Source organism: Biomphalaria glabrata, chromosome 9 (assembly GCF_947242115.1).
Source record: "Biomphalaria glabrata chromosome 9, xgBioGlab47.1, whole genome shotgun sequence".
Classification (NCBI taxonomy): Eukaryota; Metazoa; Mollusca; class Gastropoda; family Planorbidae; genus Biomphalaria; species Biomphalaria glabrata.
The window spans coordinates 6,764,392-6,786,856 of NC_074719.1; the positions used below are offsets into that span (position 1 = coordinate 6,764,392).

Genomic DNA, 22,465 nt, shown 5'->3' on the forward strand with positions numbered 1-22,465 from the left:
TTTACTAAGGGGTCGACTCCCAGTTCGGCATATGATTTCCTTGATTTAGACCCGATCTCAATAACTAACTCCTAAAATCTGTCTTAGCCATCTTTGTTGAGCCACATTTAGTGTTTTTAATTTCGGCAGATGACTATTCACTGCAGTTTATTAATGGAGCCCCGCCACTGGTGGAAATGTAACCTCTCTTGGATACCTTCTTGGAATTGAGTGACTGTAGTTTGCTTTAGATCAGGAAGTATTGTTTTATCGTCAAAATCATCTGTTAGAGGTTTTAAACTAAAAATCTCAGGACTTTGTTGTAGTTTTTTAAATTCAAAACCCCAATTTAGCTACGATCATAGAATTTTGTAACTGTAGTTTGCTTTAGAGTAATATTAAAGATAGAGGTTTTCCACCTCAAAACGCACTGTAGTGGATTTTAAATTCAAAACCATCTGGAGGAAAGGAGTTTAAACTCAAAACCCCCAATTCGCCTGGCTACGCTCAAATAATTTTAGTGTGTAATTTGCTTTTTTTTTATATTGAAGAGGTATTTTTTAGCATCAAACCCTTGTAAAGGGGGATATGAACTCAAAACCCCTTTTGGCAACGCTCATAGCATTTTGAGTGCGTAATTTGCTTTTTTTTTACATTGATGATGTATTTTTTAACTTCAAACCACGCTGGCGGGGGGTTTAAACTCAAAACCCATATGGCTACGCTCTTAGATTTTAGAGTGTGTAATTTGCTTTTTTTTTTTTTTTTTTTTGAAGATGTATTTTTTAGCTTCAAACTCCACTGGAGGGGGAGTTTAAACTTAATACTGAGTCAAAACCCATTTAGCTACGCTGGTAGGGGTTTTAAACTCTAAACCCCCTGGTAGTGGTTTTAAACTCAAAACCCCTTTAGCTGTGCTGAGGCAAGTGATGGTTTAGTATTAAAATCTCACCTAAAATTAACAAAATCAAAGCAAAAAAACATGTCACTAAAGTCCGTCTTCTCCCCCCCCCCCCCGTGGTAGGGGGTTTCAAACTCAAAATCCATGGTAGGGGTTTTAAACTCAAAACCCCTTTGGCTGTGCTGGGGCAAGTGATGGTTTAGTATTAAAATCTTACCTAAAATAAAGAAACTTAAAGCAAAAAATCAGTCACTAAAGTCCGTCTCTCGGGGGGGGGGGGATTTCATTTCGGGGGGGTTTGAACCCCAACCCCCCCCTGGCTACGCCCATGCAATAGATAGCTATAAAATCTTCTATTATCATAAGCACTTTGTTGGCTTAGTGGTTAGTATGTTGGCTCGATGAGGCTTGAGCCCTAGAGTTTGAACTCAAGTCGTACACATTTTTTTATAAAATGTATTTAAAAAGCGATCACGGTAACAGGCACCCGTTTCATTCTTTTCTCTCTCCCTTTCGCTTCTCCAACTGGTCCAGACAAGTGATAGGATCATAGCGCATTGAGAAAATGAAAATCATGAAATTTCTCTAAACAAAACCAATTGGTAAATATGTTTAAAATCCTTATTGTTAGTCTAGATCTATTACAAATTGAATGACATGACTGATCCAAACTAACTGATACAATGACACTGAATGTAAGATTTGTTGTTTTTTCAAGTATTAGTCTAATTGGCTTGTTGATGTATGGCTAATGTCGTAAAACTGTGTCCACAATGTTGATGTAGTAGGCCTATATTGTTGTCTTCATTTATTTCTGACTCGATGCATTGTTAAAGCATAATAACGTATTAAAATACCCATAGCTGTCAATTGTAGGTACACTTACATCAGTATGTATCAAATTAATTTTATAGTCTATAGAATAAAGGGTTAGGAATGGAACGCGAAATTAAAATTTGTCATTTGGAACATATTGATGCCCCTTGTGAGTGCCTCCCTACTTAATGTAAAATACATTCTCTGAAAAAAAATGTGTTGGGTTTTTTTCTGATTAAAATAGTGTTTTATTCAGACAGATTGTATTATGGCCCTTGAGTACTTTCCCTTGACTGCTTCGAATGTGGCGGTAGAAACTTCACTTTTATAGTTTCTGACCAGCAAGTACTTTTAAGAGTGCTTCCCTAATGACTTCTGTTACACGCTAGAGTGTTTAGTCTATGATAATAAAATAACGCAAGAGATGTTTCTTATTTTAATTCTTCTGGGACTAGTTTCAATCTAGCTAACATAGAGATAGAGATAGAAAGAGATTTTGTATTAGCTATTTAATGCGAACAACTTCTGAGATTTAAGCAGAAGACTTTCCAATATGATATTTGGATATAGTAATTTAAAATGAAAAGATCTGACTAAAATATCAGAAGTCATTCATATTTTGATCTTTTTTTTAAAACCCAATTCTTCAAAGCTATCTTTACATTCGCTGTATCGTGTAGAAGAAAGTAAAGAAGATGAGGCAAACTTAACATACAACTTTTTTTTTTAAAGTGAAAGAACTGTACATTTATTGCCACATATCAATACTGCAAGATTTATTTCCCTTAATCAATATCCATTAAATCAATTAGTTACTACTAATTAATTAATTCACTAGTTAATTTTTTGATTGCTTCGTGTCTTGGTAGGAACAACGTCATCCGAGAATGGGAAGTGGGAGAAAAATAATTGTACCAGATAGACAGAGAAATTGTACCAGATAGACAGAGAAATTGTACCACAGAAAGACAGAGAAATTGTACCAGATAGAGAAATTCTACCAGATAGACAGAGAAATTGTACCACAGAAAGACAGAGAAATTGTACCAGATAGACAGAGAAATTGTACCAGATAGACAGAGAAATTGTACCAGATAGACAGAGAAATTGTACCAGATAGACAGAGAAATTGTACCAGATAGACAGAGAAATTGTACCAGATAGACAGAGAAATTGTACCAGATAGACAGAGAAATTGTACCAGATAGAGAAATTGTACCAGATAGATAGAGTGAATGAAATAAACTTTGTAAACTCAAACTGGCTAGATCTCTACAATGTTACAGTCACTAACAAACAGATGACCGAGCTAGTAGGAGTCAGGGTTTCATACAAATCTGTTGTGGTCCTTTATCGACACACATACTAACACACAAACACATAACATCACACGCACGCACATTTCAAACATACATTAACATGACCACAATACATGTGCACTATCATACATAAACACATACACGCATAATGTCACACATACTGTCACACATATAATCACACAGACAATAAATCATTCAATTACACAAACAATCACACATATAATTACCCATACAATCACACATACAATCACACATACAATTAACCATACAATGACACAAAAAATCTCACATCCAATCACACATACAATCGCATATACAATCACACACGATCATACATACAATCAGTCATAAAATCACATATACAATCGTATATACAATCACACACAATCATACATATAATCAGGCATACAATCGCATATACAATCACACACGATCATACATACAATCAGTCATAAAATCACACATACAATTGCATATACAATCACACACAATCATACATATAATCAGGCATACAATCGCATATACAATCCCACACGATCATACATACAATCAGACATACAATCACACATAATTAAATCTACATTTGTTGTTTCTTATTTCATAAAGGAACACTTGTGTTTCGATCCTTCCCCCCCCCCTCCTCAATATGAGGAATGGGTTGCGTATGGACGCGTATGAAGAGGGCTGGGTGACATTGGACAAATCAAACCTGCACACATCTTTAACACACTCACCTGAGTTGGCAGGATCATAATGGCGAAACATATCATCAGCAACATGAAGAGCTGGCTGGGCCAGATGTCCGGATACACGTCACCGAAGCCCACGGTGGAGAAGGTGACCACAACGAACCACAGCGACTCAAAAGCACCAAAGTGGTGATTACCTCCCCGTTGTAAGTGGTGTACTCCACAAGCACTGGAAAGGGGAGAGAAACAGATTGGTCTATATTGGCATTACTGCTGTAGATGAGTTAAGTGCACATAGATTATATAGGGGGAAGCAGATCACCAGATCATCAAGCAGTCAATATTACTATATGTACATATATATGTGTATATGTAAAAAGAGAGAGAAAGAGACATGCAGACAGACAGACAGACAGACAGCTTTACCTAACGGCTACGTCCGTTCATTTATTTCTAGATCTTAACCATATATTCGTTTGAAAATTCCAAATAATTCAAAATGTCACAAAGCCATTTTGTTTTAAAGACTCGATAATATACATATCTTTGTCCTCCCCCCCCCCCTGCCAAACATAACGGCAGCATAATTTTAGTCTATGTGAAGACTATTTTATAACAGTTCCTCACACATGCTCGTGACATTTTATCATTATTTCATTGTATTTGTTATATGCAAGACTCAAAAGAGGGTGAAACATGAGCTATGGGGAAATGCTCGGGTTTAAAGACAATTGACCAATAGCCTTATCTAGACCTTGATACGAAGTTAAAATTATTTTAATTCGTGTATTTCACTACTTTTAATCACAGTTTTTATAAAGAGCGATAGATAAAACCAGTAGGCTGATGTGTGGTGCCCCAACGGTTCAGATGACTAAGGGTTATATGAAAGGTCAGGTGATGGTGATATAAGCATCTCTCCTATAAAAAGTTAACTTCAAAGATGGTATACCGTATCAAATATGATTAACAAAAGACAAATGATACATTCAGATACATTCATAGTGCCCTATTTAGACTTGGAAAGATCCTAAGTTTTTTTAGATATAGGGTCCTTTATAAGTCTATGTCTATGCTAAATACTATCTGCCTGGTCTAAACTAAACCAACCCCAATGAAATCGTTCGGCCTCTAAAGTGATAAGTGACCTGGTCGTGCAATATACGCGCTTGACAGTTGTTCAGTCCTCTCGATGGTCCTGGGTTCACATCCTGCCCGCTGCAATTCCCAGGAATGGATTAGGAAGTAGATTATCTTCAACTCTAAAGGAACGTCTGAAACATGTACAATATTTTACAAGCTAAAACTTATGTCGCCTATAGGTAAACCCGGCCCTGTACATTCCTCAATAATCAATACCTTTAAGCACAGATTAGATATTCCAGTAAGCACACATCAAATTAACCACATTAAACATCTCTACATAAACTATTTGGAGGTGCGGTGGCTGAGCGGTAAAGCGCTTGGCTTCCAAACCAGGGGTCATGGATTCGAATCCTGGTGAAGACCGGGATTTTTTATTTCGGGATCCTTGGGTGCATCTGAGTCCACCCAGCTCTAATGGGTACCTGACATTAGTTGGGGAAAAGTAAAGGCGGTAGGTCGTTGTGCTGGCCACATAACAACCTCGTTAACCGTAGGCCACAGAATCACAATGACCTTTACATCATATACCCTATAGACCACAAGGTCTGAAAGAGGAACTTTACTTTATATAAACTATTTACGTTCTGTGTTATGCACTTTATTTTCTTTGTGTTCTGTTACACACCTCTTGGCACTGAGTATCGATCTGGAAAACACGAATCGATCAAATTCAACGCTCAGATTACTGGCTATCGGCTAAGGGAAAAGCTGTTATGGTCAGTTGTAAGACCCGATATTTGTTTCTCCTTCCATGACTTTACTTCCTAAGTGTCAGCTGACCGATGGTTATTACCGCCCTGGTCATTTATCACTTTAGAGGCTGAGCGACTTTATTTCCGTGTCCAGTGGTTGGTTTAGTCTCGATCACGCTGAAGAGGATGGTCTAAAATTAGAACACACAAAACGTGTGATGACCCCATCAATGTAAAAGCTAAAAAAAACTTACTGAGCATGTGAAATCGAATTCAATCTCATCTATTGTCTATGGCAGGGATCAGTGACTTTTTACCATTAAATATCAAGTGAAATACAAGTATTGAAAGAAGCTGACGTCAAATCAGATCAAATAAAGAAAAGTCTAAAACTTTAACCAAGGAACTCTTCTATTTGAAAGATGCCCAACCTTTGTTCAGCCTGGAGGTCATGATTTTGTTTTTTGTTTTGGTGTCAAATTTAACAGCCTCTTTCCATTTTCACAAGGCTTACATTCTGTCATCCTGTCTGTCTGTCTGGTACAAATCTTGTACACATTATATCTTTTACTTCCCTTTCTTGGATCAAGTTAAAACTTTTCACAATTATTCATTGTTTCTAAAAACACATTAATCAATTTTTAAAAAATAGCCAATTAATTAATTAATTCGTGGTGATTAATTAATTTTGCTTTATATAGGAAAACGAAAGATAAATCTTGCAGTATTGCAAGAGGGGAAAATGGCAGTACTTCTGCGGTTCTTTGCATTACCAAGCTTGTTTTTTTAATAAGTTTTTTTTTCTACATTGTGGGTAGACGATTTAAAGAGTCGGATAGCATCATGACGTCACGAACCGAATATGGCCGGCGGGTCGTAGGTAAATATCACTGGAATAAATCTTCCTAAAAAGTAAGAATTGCTGATTCCAAGTAAAAAGATGCTACATTTAGCGTCTAGCTCAAACATCAGGGCAGATATGCATTTTTAAGACTTTTAAATATTTAATAATAAGCTTTTGTCTTTTTTTCTGTCTTCTTTCTTGTGAGAGATGCAGTCTTATTGCATTTAACGTCTTGTAGAAAGAGATCCTTAGGGCTGCAAAGAATTTTGGGAACAATACCAGGAAAACAAAGGAGAGGAAGACATGAGGACAAAATTAAAGAATGAACGGGCTTTTCTATCCAAGAGAGTCTAATTTAGGGGGAAAAAAAGAAAAAATGGAGAGAAATGGTTTACAGATCATGTGTGGTGCCTCGATAATCCAACAGTTCAGGTAAAGCGAAAGTAGAGGTGTTGAATTTCACTACTTCGTTGTCATGGTTACAAACTTTTCATGTCTCTGACGAATAGTCAATTACAACCGCCCCCCTTTATGGGCTACCCCAAGCAAACATTTTGTTTATCCCAGAGGTCCTAGCCTGAGACAGCAAGCGTAAAATATTCATGGCACAGACGTCAGCTTTCATACCACGAGCGTCGCCCTGGTCATCCCAGCGTGGCTAGTCGATTAGATTGGTCACAGATCTGGAGCTGTCGCGGCCTGTAGTAGTGTGCGAATTGGATAATTTAATATAGTGATAATTAAAAAAATATATATTTAGAACACGAGGTGAAATTTTTAGAACATTACGCGTCTCTCAATAGACATCGTATGAGTATAACTTACTGTATGAGTATAACCTGCTGTATGAGTATAACCTACTGTATGAGTATAACCTACTGTATGAGTATAACCTACTGTATGAGTATAACCTACTGTATGAGTATAACCTACTGTATAAGTATAACCTACTGTATGAGTATAACCTACTGTATGAGTATAACCTACTGTATGAGTGTAACCTACTGTATGAGTGTAACCTACTGTATGAGTATAACCTACTGTATGAGTATAACCTACTGTATGAGTATAACCTACTGTATGAGTGTAACCTACTGCATGAGTATAACCTACTGCATGAGTATAACCTACTGCATGAGTACAACCTACTGCATGAGTATAACCTACTGTATGAGTATAACTTACTGTATGAGTATAACTTACTGTATGAGTATAACCTACTGTATGAGTATAACCTATTGAATGAGTATAACCTACTATATGAGTATAACCTACTATATGAGTATAACCTACTATATGAGTATAACCTACTGTATGAGTATAACCTACTGTATGAGTATAACCTACTGTATGAGTATAACCTACTGTATGAGTATAACCTACTGTATGAGTATATCCTACTGTATGAGTATAACCTACTGTATGAGTAATTACTACTGTATGAGTATAAACTACTGTATGAGTAATTACTACTGTATGAGTATAACCTACAGTATGAGTATAACCTACTGTATGAGTATAACCTACTGTATGAGTATAACCTACTGTATGAGTAATTACTACTGTATGAGTATAACCTACTGTATGAGTATAACCTACTGTATGAGTAATTACTACTGTATGAGTATAACCTACTGTATGAGTATAACCTACTGTATGAGTAATTACTACTGTATGAGTAATTACTACTGTATGAGTATAACCTACTGTATAAGTATAACCTACTGTATGAGTATAACCTACTGTATGAGTAATTACTACTGTATGAGTATAACCTACTGTATGAGTATAACCTACTGTATGAGTATAACCTACTGTATGAGTATAACCTACTGTATGAGTAATTACTACTGTATGAGTATAACCTACTCTATGAGTATAAACTACTGTATGAGTATAACCTACTGTATGAGTATAACCTACTGTATAATTATAACCTACTGTATGAGTTTAACCTACTGTATGAGTAATTACTACTGTATGAGTATAACCTAATGTATGAGTAATTACTACTGTATGAGTATAACCTACTGTATGAGTATAACCTACTGTATGAGTATAACCTACTGTATAAGTATAACCTACTGTATGAGTATAACCTACTGTATGAGTATAACCTACTGTATGAGTGTAACCTACTGTATGAGTGTAACCTACTGTATGAGTATAACCTACTGTATGAGTGTAACCTACTGTATGAGTGTAACCTACTGTATAAGTGTAACCTACTGCATGAGTATAACCTACTGCATGAGTATAACCTACTGCATGAGTACAACCTACTGCATGAGTATAACCTACTGTATGAGTATAACTTACTGTATGAGTATAACTTACTGTATGAGTATAACCTACTGTATGAGTATAACCTATTGAATGAGTATAACCTACTGTATGAGTATAACCTACTATATGAGTATAACCTACTGTATGAGTATAACCTACTGTATGAGTATAACCTACTGTATGAGTATAACCTACTGTATGAGTATAACCTACTGTATGAGTATAACCTACTGTATGAGTATAACCTACTGTATGAGTATTACCTACTGTATGAGTATATCCTACTGTATGAGTATAACCTACTGTATGAGTAATTACTACTGTATGAGTATAAACTACTGTATGAGTAATTACTACTGTATGAGTATAACCTACAGTATGAGTATAACCTACTGTATGAGTATAACCTACTGTATGAGTATAACCTACTGTATGAGTAATTACTACTGTATGAGTATAACCTACTGTATGAGTATAACCAACTGTATGAGTAATTACTACTGTATGAGTAATTACTACTGTATGAGTATAACCTACTGTATGAGTATAACCTACTGTATAAGTATAACCTACTGTATGAGTATAACCTACTGTATGAGTATAACCTACTGTATGAGTGTAACCTACTGTATGAGTGTAACCTACTGTATGAGTATAACCTACTGTATGAGTATAACCTACTGTATGAGTATAACCTACTGTATGAGTGTAACCTACTGCATGAGTATAACCTACTGCATGAGTATAACCTACTGCATGAGTACAACCTACTGCATGAGTATAACCTACTGTATGAGTATAACTTACTGTATGAGTATAACTTACTGTATGAGTATAACCTACTGTATGAGTATAACCTATTGAATGAGTATAACCTACTATATGAGTATAACCTACTATATGAGTATAACCTACTATATGAGTATAACCTACTGTATGAGTATAACCTACTGTATGAGTATAACCTACTGTATGAGTATAACCTACTGTATGAGTATAACCTACTGTATGAGTATATCCTACTGTATGAGTATAACCTACTGTATGAGTAATTACTACTGTATGAGTATAAACTACTGTATGAGTAATTACTACTGTATGAGTATAACCTACAGTATGAGTATAACCTACTGTATGAGTATAACCTACTGTATGAGTATAACCTACTGTATGAGTAATTACTACTGTATGAGTATAACCTACTGTATGAGTATAACCTACTGTATGAGTAATTACTACTGTATGAGTAATTACTACTGTATGAGTATAACCTACTGTATGAGTATAACCTACTGTATGAGTAATTACTACTGTATGAGTAATTACTACTGTATGAGTATAACCTACTGTATAAGTATAACCTACTGTATGAGTATAACCTACTGTATGAGTAATTACTACTGTATGAGTATAACCTACTGTATGAGTATAACCTACTGTATGAGTATAACCTACTGTATGAGTATAACCTACTGTATGAGTAATTACTACTGTATGAGTATAACCTACTCTATGAGTATAAACTACTGTATGAGTATAACCTACTGTATGAGTATAACCTACTGTATAATTATAACCTACTGTATGAGTTTAACCTACTGTATGAGTAATTACTACTGTATGAGTATAACCTAATGTATGAGTAATTACTACTGTATGAGTATAACCTACTGTATGAGTATAACCTACTGTATGAGTATAACCTACTGTATAAGTATAACCTACTGTATGAGTATAACCTACTGTATGAGTATAACCTACTGTATGAGTGTAACCTACTGTATGAGTGTAACCTACTGTATGAGTATAACCTACTGTATGAGTGTAACCTACTGTATGAGTGTAACCTACTGTATGAGTGTAACCTACTGCATGAGTATAACCTACTGCATGAGTATAACCTACTGCATGAGTACAACCTACTGCATGAGTATAACCTACTGTATGAGTATAACTTACTGTATGAGTATAACTTACTGTATGAGTATAACCTACTGTATGAGTATAACCTATTGAATGAGTATAACCTACTGTATGAGTATAACCTACTATATGAGTATAACCTACTGTATGAGTATAACCTACTGTATGAGTATAACCTACTGTATGAGTATAACCTACTGTATGAGTATAACCTACTGTATGAGTATTACCTACTGTATGAGTATATCCTACTGTATGAGTATAACCTACTGTATGAGTAATTACTACTGTATGAGTATAAACTACTGTATGAGTAATTACTACTGTATGAGTATAACCTACAGTATGAGTATAACCTACTGTATGAGTATAACCTACTGTATGAGTATAACCTACTGTATGAGTAATTACTACTGTATGAGTATAACCTACTGTATGAGTATAACCAACTGTATGAGTAATTACTACTGTATGAGTAATTACTACTGTATGAGTATAACCTACTGTATGAGTAATTACTACTGTATGAGTAATTACTACTGTATGAGTATAACCTACTGTATAAGTATAACCTACTGTATGAGTATAACCTACTGTATGAGTAATTACTACTGTATGAGTATAACCTACTGTATGAGTATAACCTACTGTATGAGTATAACCTACTGTATGAGTATAACCTACTGTATGAGTAATTACTACTGTATGAGTATAACCTGCTGTATGAGTATAAACTACTGTATGAGTATAACCTACTGTATGAGTATAACCTACTGTATGAGTTTAACCTACTGTATGAGTAATTACTACTGTATGAGTATAACCTAATGTATGAGTAATTACTACTGTATGAGTATAACCTACTGTATGAGTATAACCTACTGTATGAGTATAACCTACTGTATGAGTATAACTTTCTGTATGAGTATAACCTACTGTATGAGTATAACCTACTGTATGAGTATAACCTACTGTATGAGTAAATACTACTAAATGAGTATAACCTACTGTATGAGTATAACCTACTGTATGAGTATAAACTACTGTTTGAGTATAACCTACTGTATGAGTATAACCTACTCTATGAGTATAACCTACTGTTTGAGTATAACCTACTGTATGAGTATAACCTACTGTATGAGTATAACCTACTGTATGAGTATAACCTACTGTATAAGTAATTACTACTGTATGAGTATAACCTAATGTATGAGTATAACCTACTGTATGAGTATAACCTACTGTATGAGTATAACCTACTGTATGAGTAATTACTACTGTATGAGTATAACCTAATGTATGAGTATTACCTACTGTATGAGAATAACCTTCTGTATGAGTATAACCTACTGTATGAGTATAACCTACTGTATGAGTAATTACTACTGTATGAGTATAATCTACTGTATGAGTATAACCTACTGTATGAGTATAACCTACTGTAAGCTATAGTATTGTAAAGGACCAAAAACGTAATTGGTTTGTGGAATGCTGATCTAGAATAGGGCTCTATCATGTCCGAATAGTGGCAACACAAGCTTTGGCTTAGGGTCCTCAAGAAATATTGAGCATTGACATGTAATATCAAACAGCCTCAAATCTCAAATAGCTTAGGGTCTTTTCAAGTATAAATGCGACACTGGGCTGTAGAATCATATGAAACAAGCAAATTTAAAAAAATCCTTTAAAAAAAAAACAAAGATAAAAGGGAAGAACTCCGTCCTTAAAACTATATCTATCAATATTGTACAAGTTATTTCCCTTATTCGTAATCAAACAAAATAATTAATTACCAATAATTAATTAACTAAATGTGTATTTTTGTTTATTGATTCATGTTTTGATAGGTTCAATAAATAATTATTTTAAGTCTCAACTTGATCGGAGAATGCATGAAGGAGAAATAGAGATAACAATTATTTAAGAGGACTAAACCCAACAAATTTAGAAATATATGTGAATACTGAAGGATTCGTTTTCCTTGTTGTTATTAAACAAAATAATGAATAACCAGTAATTAATTATCCAATTGGTTACTTTTTTTTTATTATTCTTGTCTTGTCGATGTCAATAAATAATTGTGCGAAGTTTCAGCTTGATCCAAGAATGTGTGTGGGAGAAATAACGTTTACACACTTTTACCACACTTTGCCAGACAGACAGACAGAGTTGATATAAGCTTTATAAAAATTTAACGACATTAACCAAAGTCGTTCTACGAAATGCAGCCTTTGGGGAAAATAAAATACAAAGGCTTAATAGAAAGCTTGCGGTTTTTCGCTTATTGCGAATCTGTCAAAACCGTCTCTTAGTGAGCACATCAGATGTCAAATGAACCAGTGTTCGAAATTTCAGGCGAATCCGAATCTCTTAATACATAAATAAATGAATGGATAAATGAGTCGGTGGTATTTTAGAAATATATCTATATACATGTGGTGAATTGCACTGTAGTACTTTTGAAATGAGGCTAGACATGCAGCATCTTGGCAAAGGATTGATCACGATATCTTTAGGACAACTGCTTACTATTATTAAAAATAAAAGAAAGTTATACTTAGGAAGAAATTAAATTTTCATTTCCCTTAATTTTAATTCGAGATTTTCATTTCATTGATGACGAAAAAACTATAAATAGCTACTTTTTTTGGGTATTTCCGGTGAATGGCATTATGGGAGTGTTGATAAGTTAGGTTTTTTAGCTCTTCCGTTTGTAGCTAGTTTTTCTGTTTCATTTAGTTGGCAACAGTGAAGCCCAATCTGTCATCCTTGACATTGTTTAGTTTATCGTGAAACTCAACATATTTTTTTATAATTGTATTTTTGAAATCTGGAGGACCTCTTTTAAGGTCGATGTCACGGCGGGCTTACAGTCTTACACTATCGTGAATTCGGCCCTGACACTGACACCTTCAGGATAGAAGGTTCAAAAGTAAAGTAGCAATTATACATAAAACACTGAACCACAATCTTCAAATACAAAAACAAAATTTAATAAAATACTCAGAAAGACACAATGATAATGGCACATTCCTCGTCCCATATGCTAGGACAAATTTGTACAAATACTCCTTCTTTCCTAGTGCTATTAGAGCATGGAATGGTTTGCTTGAGTCAGCTAGAAAAACCAGTGACTTGGCAGAATTTAAGTCATTGGTTAATATGCATGACTGAATGCATGACGCGTAGGACGGAATCATCTTCTTTTTTGAAGTAACGTCTGTATTATATAAGATAAGATAAGATAAGATAAGATATTCTATCTAAAGGTTGGCATTTTGAAATGTAAACTAAAGGCATACAGACAATATATAATGCCCCAAACTTAGAATGAGACAAGTTGACTATAATGACCAGCATGATTATTCAAGAGCTTATCTAGTTTTTAAAAAATCTTCAAAGATAAACAGTGGACTGTGGATATCGGTCGGCCGTAGATCGAAACACTTCAGTAAATAAATGTAATCAAATCAAACATTGCGACAGACTTGCGGTCTAATGTAATAATGAAAGTCATTGTCCAAAAAAAAAATCAACTGTTATTCAAGCCAACCAATCATCAAGATTCTATTAGTTGTGCGTGGAAACCCTCCAATCACCAGTCGGCTCTCTGAGAACAAAGTGCGTGAGATATGAAGGTACAATGCCGGGTTTCATCAAAGTACTCTACGCAAGGGGCACAACTCCAAACAGTATTGTTTCATTCATCATAGCAGACGTGAGTGGGTAAAGAAAAAAAAAGGATCACTTCGATTTTTTCCTCTGTTGTTTGTCCTATATAGAATCTGTACATTCAGTCATAGTATTACGTTGTCATCAATAAATATGAAATTAAAAGACTTCTCGTCTGCTAACAGACAGTTGAAGAGCTAGGTAAACTAACTAGCAGCATTTGTCACTCACAATAGATATTCTCCTGTACAACCAAATGACAAACATGCAAATATGAAATAATTTACAAAGCTTGTATCAATTCTGTCTGCTAATACGTTTGTAGACGTTATTTCTTCTACACCCAATCTCGGATTAAGCAGAAATTTTGCAAATTAACCAATTAATTAAGTATTGGTAATGATGAAATTGATAGTGTCGAATAAATGAGAATTGGACCAACTCACATCCCAATTACAAGAAAAAGGATGCCTATTATAATCTATCTCGACATGACCAGGCAACGCATAATTTTTGGACTCAGAAATGGACACAACAGATGAGACAACGTATGTTCCGGAAGCTAAAAGTCGGAACTAACAAAATTTGCCCTTGTGGCGCATCAGCAGAGAATGCTGACCATGTCTTTCACAGCAGCATACTTTATCAAGTGGTCCGAACACGACTCTGGCCCCAAAACCCTCCTATCTAAGAAAAACTATATGGAGAACTGCCTGATCTGGAAACCACTGCGCAGTTCATCTCAGATATAGGATTACTGATCTGAACTGCCTGATCTGGAAACCACTGCGCAGTTCATCTCAGATATAGGATTACTGATCTGAACTGCCTGATCTGGAAACCACTGCGCAGTTCATCTCAGATATAGGATTACTGATCTGAACTGCCTGATCTGGAAACCACTGCGCAGTTCATCTCAGATGTAGGATTACTGATCTGAACTCTCCAACATGAGAAATGAGAACGATAAAGAAGAAGGTAATTGTTAATCGTAATAGTTTCAAAGGTTCAATCTGAGGACCTGATGTTCAATGTCATGCCAGGAATCATTGTCTATGAGAAGAATTGCTCTTAACGACAATCAACTTCATCTTCCAAAAAGAAATCATGAAAAGATTGAATACACACTATACAGTCAGCAATAACTGGCCTACACAGTATAATCAAAACTCAACAATAAATCCACATTAGTAGGTTTAGCATGAAGCTTGAAACATCAACTTAACAGACTGTTTTGGACCCAGAAATAACCTCGTCTCCTTTATATATATTTAAGCCGAGGACAAACGCAGACGACGAATAGAAAATCTAAATCGACCACCTGCTGACAATTGTTATGTTTGCCCTGGATGAGGCAAAATATGTAGGTCACAGCTGGGGCTGCGCAGCCACGGGAAATACTGTATTCCTCACTAATCTTCGGACTCGAAGACAAGCTTTATTATTATTATAATTGAGCAGTGAGATTTATAACAAACGAATATTAATCCAATTTGATTAGACTAACACTATTAGTAAACTCACAAAACTTAGAAACACCTCGGGACAGAAGAAGAAAAAAGTAGATATTATACATAAAACACTGAACAAATAGAAAAACAAAAGCCTAATGAAATACTCAGAAAGACACAAAGATAAAGGCACATTTCTTATTCCATACGCTAGAAAAAATTTGTACAAGTGCTCCTTCTTTCTTAGTGCCATTAAAGAATGGAATAGGTTGCCTGAATCAGCCAGGAAAACACGATCTAGCAGAGTCTCATTTATTAACATGCATAACTAGATTGACATACAAATGCATAGGACGTATCTTCTTTTTTTAAAGTAACGTCTGTAATATATAAGAAGATAATTTACTTTTCTGTATAGAAAATCGAAGCTTCTAGAAACCAATGTTTACATTTTATGTTTACACTTCTCAATGGACTTTGACTTTTTCAATGCATAAAATTGAACTTATCATACTATAATTCTATTTAAGGAAAATAGTTTACTGTAGACTTCCTGTCCTCTGACGTTATTTCGTTCAAACAATCGCACCACTCTACAAATTAATAACTATTTATATAGACTCCACTTTTTTCCATATGACTTTCTATTCTTTTCTCTCTCTCTCTCTCTCTCTCTCTCTCTCTCTCTCTCTCCGATTTATTTTATTGCTAAAACAGTGCAAAGCCAAAAAATGAAGGTGAACACAAAGGGATGGGGATTAGTGTGATTAGTTTGTGTACGAAAAGCTTTATTGTACATAATATCTGGTCAAGTCAATTGGAAGCTTTGGATGGGATACTTAAAGCATATCTCTCGTTTACTAGATATGCCCCTCAAGTCAACTTTCTCAGCTTTAGGGATAAAACGAGAAGAAGAGCAACAACAAAAAAAAACAACAAACTTGATACCTCACTGTATTCTTAAAAACAAAAAAAAAAAAAAAAAAAAAAAAACTTGATACCTCACTGTATTCTTAAAAACAAAAAAAAAACAACAACAAACTTGATACCTCACTGTATTCTTAAAAACAAAAAAAAAAACCAACAAACTTGATACCTCACTGTATTCTTCTAGCTGTCTGACAACAGCATTAGCCATCGAATCATACTTGCCCCTCCCCCCCCCCCCAAACGCATGAGCATAGCCCTAGGGAAGAGTTCAACTCACCCAATGAAGACCAAACACATGAGAGTTGCCCCAAGGACCATCAACTGTTGAGCCAAAGCCGACTGAGAGCGTTGCATGACTCGGTGTAGGTCATTCTAAATCAGAAAGAAATATCATAGAACAAAGGTCACAGACATCGAAAATACTTGGGTTCACCCTTTCCTCACGACTAAACAACCAATTCAGAAAAGTAGTTCCTACCCTTGCGCCGGAAAAGTAGTTACTATCTCAGTGCCAGAATATTATTTACTTCTAGGACAGAAATTCAATAAGTGCTACTATATAGTTCTAAAAAAATATTTTGTATTGCTAATAAAAGTAGACATAGTGTCATTTATCGATCAAAAGCTGCTTTTTTTTCTGAGCTAGTGAAGTCACAAGGCATTTGGCCTACACCAGTGTTTCCCAAACTTTGGACTAAGAGTACCCTTTTATAATTTGTGTAACGCTGAGTACCCCTCGCCTTGTATCTACGAGAAGAATGAACATAATAAATGGGTATTTAAAAAAAAAATCAGCATAATTAATGAGGTGCAGCGCGTACCCCCTCCAAAGTCTTCCGTACCCAAGGGCGTACGCGTACCCCACTTTGGGAACCACTGGCCTAAACCAATAAAAATGTAATTATTTAACGATTTTTTAAAAATCCAGCCAATAATTCTGATAGAAAAATCAGACGCGAGAAAGACACATGAGATTTGAACTGATGTACTTACAAACATGTTCTGCATTGCATTCTTGGCCAGCCAACAGTTCAAAAAGACAGGTATAAACAAATGTCGGAGAGGTTGAATGATCTGAAACGAACAAACAGAAAAATGTAGGGAAAACAAACATTTTTATATTTTTAGTATCTACTGTAAAAAATCTCAGTCGCTATGGGGTGGAAAACTTCTTGCATCTATATTGTAACACCGATTTAACAGAACCAATGGGAGGCGTTCACTTGAAGAAGGGTGTGGGGGATTTGAACTGTAGCTTGATTAGACTGTCCTACATCAAGTGCAATGTTCTTTAATACCTTAACATTGTGGTTCGTTTTCTCGTTCCTATTCATGTCTTCCTTGTACAAGTTTCCATTGCGGAGGTGTTGAAGCAGAGAACCATCGATAGTATAAGCACTATGTAGATTATGCGGTGTGGTATTTAAGTTTTTTTTTTTTTTTTGTTTTTATAAACATTTTAACGCTTTAAAATAACTTCTAACCTACTTAAATATAGTTAATCATCTTGTTTTTTTTTTCTTATTAAATAACACTACCGTGAATGAGCTTTTTGAATCGCTTGTGACGTAACTATAGTAGCACATTTCTTTCAGTTTATAGGTGCAATGTTGGGATGTTGCTTTCATAAAAGTGACTACGCAAATGGAAATGACGTCAGATAGAATACAGGCAACATAATTGGCAGTTACCGTTATTTTTTAATCAGATTTCGGTTTTCAAAAGTATGGTCCACTAACGATTCTTATTTTGATTAAGCTATTTGTTTTTATCTATTTTGAAGTTTGTAATCGATTAGTTTATTTAAGGCATCGATTCACAATCATCACTTTACATTTCAGAGCTGCTCTAACGTCTAAAAAAAAAGAATCAAACAAATGTATTTACTTACTGTGAAGATGAATGGTACAGTAGTGATGATCTCTGTGGCTAGCTCTAATGATAGAACTTGCTGCAATATATTGCCCTTGAGGAAGAGACGTGGTTCAGTTTAAGGCATATACACAGTGATAGAACTTTAAAAATACATATAGTGTATCCCCAGCCACGAGATTTCACAAGACAAGTAATTTATATCAGAGAATTTCATCTATGGCAAAACAAAACAACAACTATAAACATCTAGCCTTTTGGAGTATCCGGTGTACAGAAAAAAAGTTTTTTTGTTTCGTTTTTTTTGAAAATTCACTTTTTAGTTCTGCAGAATTAATTTCAGAATCTGTTCCGTTTGTAGGTCTTTATTTAGTTGGCAAAATTGAATTAAAATTAAGCGTCCTTGACATTGTTTAGTTCCTCGTGGAAATCTCCAATAGGCTCTTTGTTATCTCTTTTATGAAGAGAACAAAAATTGTTCCGTTAAATTCAATTTTTAACGATCTCAGTAAGCTATAAATAGATCAAAAGTTTTAAAAAAATACAAATGTAGAGCCCTGGCTAGGATATCTATGACATCGTGACATAGGGCATTTGGTTATACTCATAATGAAACTCAGGACTTTGAAGGAATGAAATTAATAAATTATTTAAAGAAATACGTTATAAAAATGTATTGAGAACTAACAAAGCCAAAGCGAGGTACAAAGAAAGGGGAGGGGGGGGGGGGAAGGGCAGTAGTCAACATTGTTGTCCACTTCTTTGAGGTACCGTTTGATCATATCCACTAATCTGAGGGGGGGGGGGCGCACCACTTTTCTTGTCCATAGAGAATGGCTTTTGGGATACGTTCATTAATTGGAGATATAATTGTTTCAAAATACCAGGCGTGAAAAATTTAGCAATTAAAAGCTTAACATTAAAATGTGATTAGAATGAATAGCTGCATGAGAGTGACTTGAAACATGGGAACGCGAATAGCTGCATGAGAGTAATGTTAAACCTTGGTCACGTGAATAGCTGCATGAGAATAATGTTAAACCTTGGTCACGTGAATAGCTGCATGAGAGTAATGTTAAACATTGGTCACGTGAAAAGTTGCATGAGAGTGACATGACAGTGACGTGGCTCACCTTATAACTCAGATACTGGACCAGCATTGTCTCAAACAAACTTATAATGGCGACTGTGACTTGGCAGATCCATACGCCCTCGTGATGCTCTACCCAGATGATGGCATCCCTGAACATGACATGCAGCATGTATACATTCAACTCACGTTTCTAGTTTTACTACAAAACAAATGACTACATATTGCTTGGGGGAGGTATGGCGAGAGTGAATATGTTACTTTGATATTTTGGTATGATAGTGATATCCCCTTGTTTAAGTACTCCCAGGCTATGAATGGGAAGTCTTGCACGTGTTATGAACTGAATGGTTTATTCTTCGTTGAATGTGCGATAGAGTGTGTTAGTTAGTGAGGTCTTGTTCCTGGTCCAGGAAGGTTGGACGTTTACTTCCTGGACTGTTTTTTTTTTTTGTATTATTTCTAGAGATTGATATAATTGTGTGCTTTATTAAGTATTAAAGTATTATTTGCATTTCCATGGATATCTAAGTTGGAGTTAAAGTGTATCTAGTAGTAATTGCTCTTATTTGTATAACCATTTATGAGCCAAGCAAGTATCAACTAATTAATTAATTGGAATTGAGTAATTGTGTAATCCCTAACGAGCCAAGCCAAAGACAAGCAAGAACAGAACCCTGACACATATGTAAGAAGATCATTGTTTCTTCCTTTCGGTAAAATGTTGAGATCGTCCATGAAGTACATTCTTGCTATTGAAGCTCTATGAATTTAACTTATTTGTGTGATTTAGATCTATAGTGACAAAAAAGGTTTTTAATTCATAGCGGATTTTTCAGTCTTCATTTTTAGAGGCCCCCGAAAGGGGAAAAGACGCTATTAGTTTTGTGTGGCATGTCTTTCCGTCCGTCCGTCCGTCACGTTTAGATCTCGTAAACTAGAAAAGATAGTGAAAATCCGACACCACAATGTTTTTTAGACTATTCAAAGTTCTGATGTAACGGCTACTTTTTTGTTTTCTAAAAGTGAAAAATCTAATTTTTTTCAATCACTTATGCAGGCAGTTTTTTTTTCATAAAAATACACCACTTTTACAACTATGCACTATTAATAGTAACAAAAACTTGAGGCTCTTTATTAGGGGAGATATTCATTTACCATATTTTTAACACATTTATGCAAACGGTTGTACATTTTTGTCAAGAAAAAATAAATTTATATTTGTATTGTTAAGTTAAGTAAGTTCTGTTAAACTATATATTAACACATAAATTTTTTTTTACTATTTTTTTAAAGAGAAAAAATGTATTTAGTATGCATATAAGTCAGACATAATTTAAAACAACAATTAATAAGTAGTTTTCATATTATCGCGTGAACTGCAGTGCTATTACAGTACTATAGAACACCTAATTGATGATTTTTCAAAAGGTTTAGATAATAGTGAACCAATAGATGCTATCTTACTAGATTTTTCTAAGGCTTTTGACAAAGTTCACCACCATAGTTTGCTTAAAAAATTAAAATATTTCGGCATTAATGGTCCACTGCATCAGTGGATTAAAGACTTTCTGATAGGGAGAGAACAAACTGTAATAATAAATGGCTCTAAATCAACACCGATAACAGTAAACTCAGGTGTACCTCAAGGAACAGTCTTGGGTCCACTACTATTTTTAATTTACATAAATGATTTACCAAATTGCATTACTTCAGGAACAAAAGTCAGATTATTTGCAGACGATTGCATAATATATAGAACAATAAAAACAACACAAGACACAGATATTTTACAAAGAGAATTAGATGAATTACAGAAATGGGAATCAAATTGGAGCATGTCTTTCCACCCAGAAAAATGTCAGTTGTTAAGAGTAACAAAAAAACTAAAACAAATTAATTCCACTTATCTTATTCATGGCAAACCAGTAACACAGACTAAAAACGCAAAATACCTAGGTGTTATAATAAATGAAAAACTGTCATGGAATCCACATATTGATGAAACTACAAAAAAATCAAACAAAGCATTAGGATTTATTAAAAGAAATTTCTATAAATCAAATAAGAACATAAAACTAAAATGTTATTTAACCTTGGTTAGGCCAATAATAGAATATGCATCCTCTGTTTGGGACCCCTCAACTCAAGAAAACATTAAGAAACTAGAACAGAGACAAAATAGAGCAGTGCGATTCATAACAAACGAATATTCACATTTGACTAGAGTAACACCTTTAGTAAAATCACTAAATTTAGAAAGCCTTCAGGACAGAAGGCTCAAAAGTAAAGTAGCAATAATACATAAAACACTGAACCATAATCTTCAAATACAAAAACAAAATTTAATAAAATACTCTGAAAGACACAAAGATAAAGCCACATTCCTCGTCCCATATGCTAGGACAAATTTGTACAAATACTCCTTCTTCCCTAGTGCTATTAGAGCATGGAATGGGTTGCCTGAGCTAGCCAGGAAAACCAATGACTTGGCAGAATTTAAGTCATTGGTTAATATGCATGACTAAATGCATGACGCGTAGGACGTAATCATCTTCTTTTTTGAAGTAACGTCTGTATTATATAAGATAAGAAGATAAGATAACCAAAGAAAAAAAAATTTGGATTTTTTTTTATGGAAATGTTTTATTCTTGAGGAATAAGAGATTGGCCCTTTACTAAACAATTAGATCAATTAGATATTCATTATAAGACATCATTTAGGCCAGGTTCACATCTAACTTCACATTCACTTTCACCTATCCTTTGGTCTGCTGGACCGCTGGATCTGTTAACCTGATTTCTCCATTATTTTCTGTCATTTGTCTTTGATAGAATTTCATTCTGATTATATT

General features: G+C 34.7%; 1 protein-coding gene across 5 annotated transcripts in view; it reads right to left on the reverse strand.

Annotated features, from left to right (window-relative positions):
• Positions 1 to 22,465, reverse strand: part of LOC106071019 (potassium channel subfamily T member 2-like) — a 118,623-nt gene that overhangs the window by 24,412 nt on the left and 71,746 nt on the right. For all 5 annotated transcript variants that reach the window (XM_056040277.1, XM_056040280.1, XM_056040281.1 and 2 more), the window contains exons 5-9: positions 19,654 to 19,762; positions 18,540 to 18,614; positions 17,642 to 17,722; positions 16,926 to 17,020; positions 3,750 to 3,933 (exon numbers count right to left, since the gene is read on the reverse strand). In XM_056040277.1, the coding sequence (XP_055896252.1) occupies positions 3,750 to 3,933; positions 16,926 to 17,020; positions 17,642 to 17,722; positions 18,540 to 18,614; positions 19,654 to 19,762 (544 nt within the window). The remainder of the gene's footprint in view (positions 1 to 3,749; positions 3,934 to 16,925; positions 17,021 to 17,641; positions 17,723 to 18,539; positions 18,615 to 19,653; positions 19,763 to 22,465) is intronic.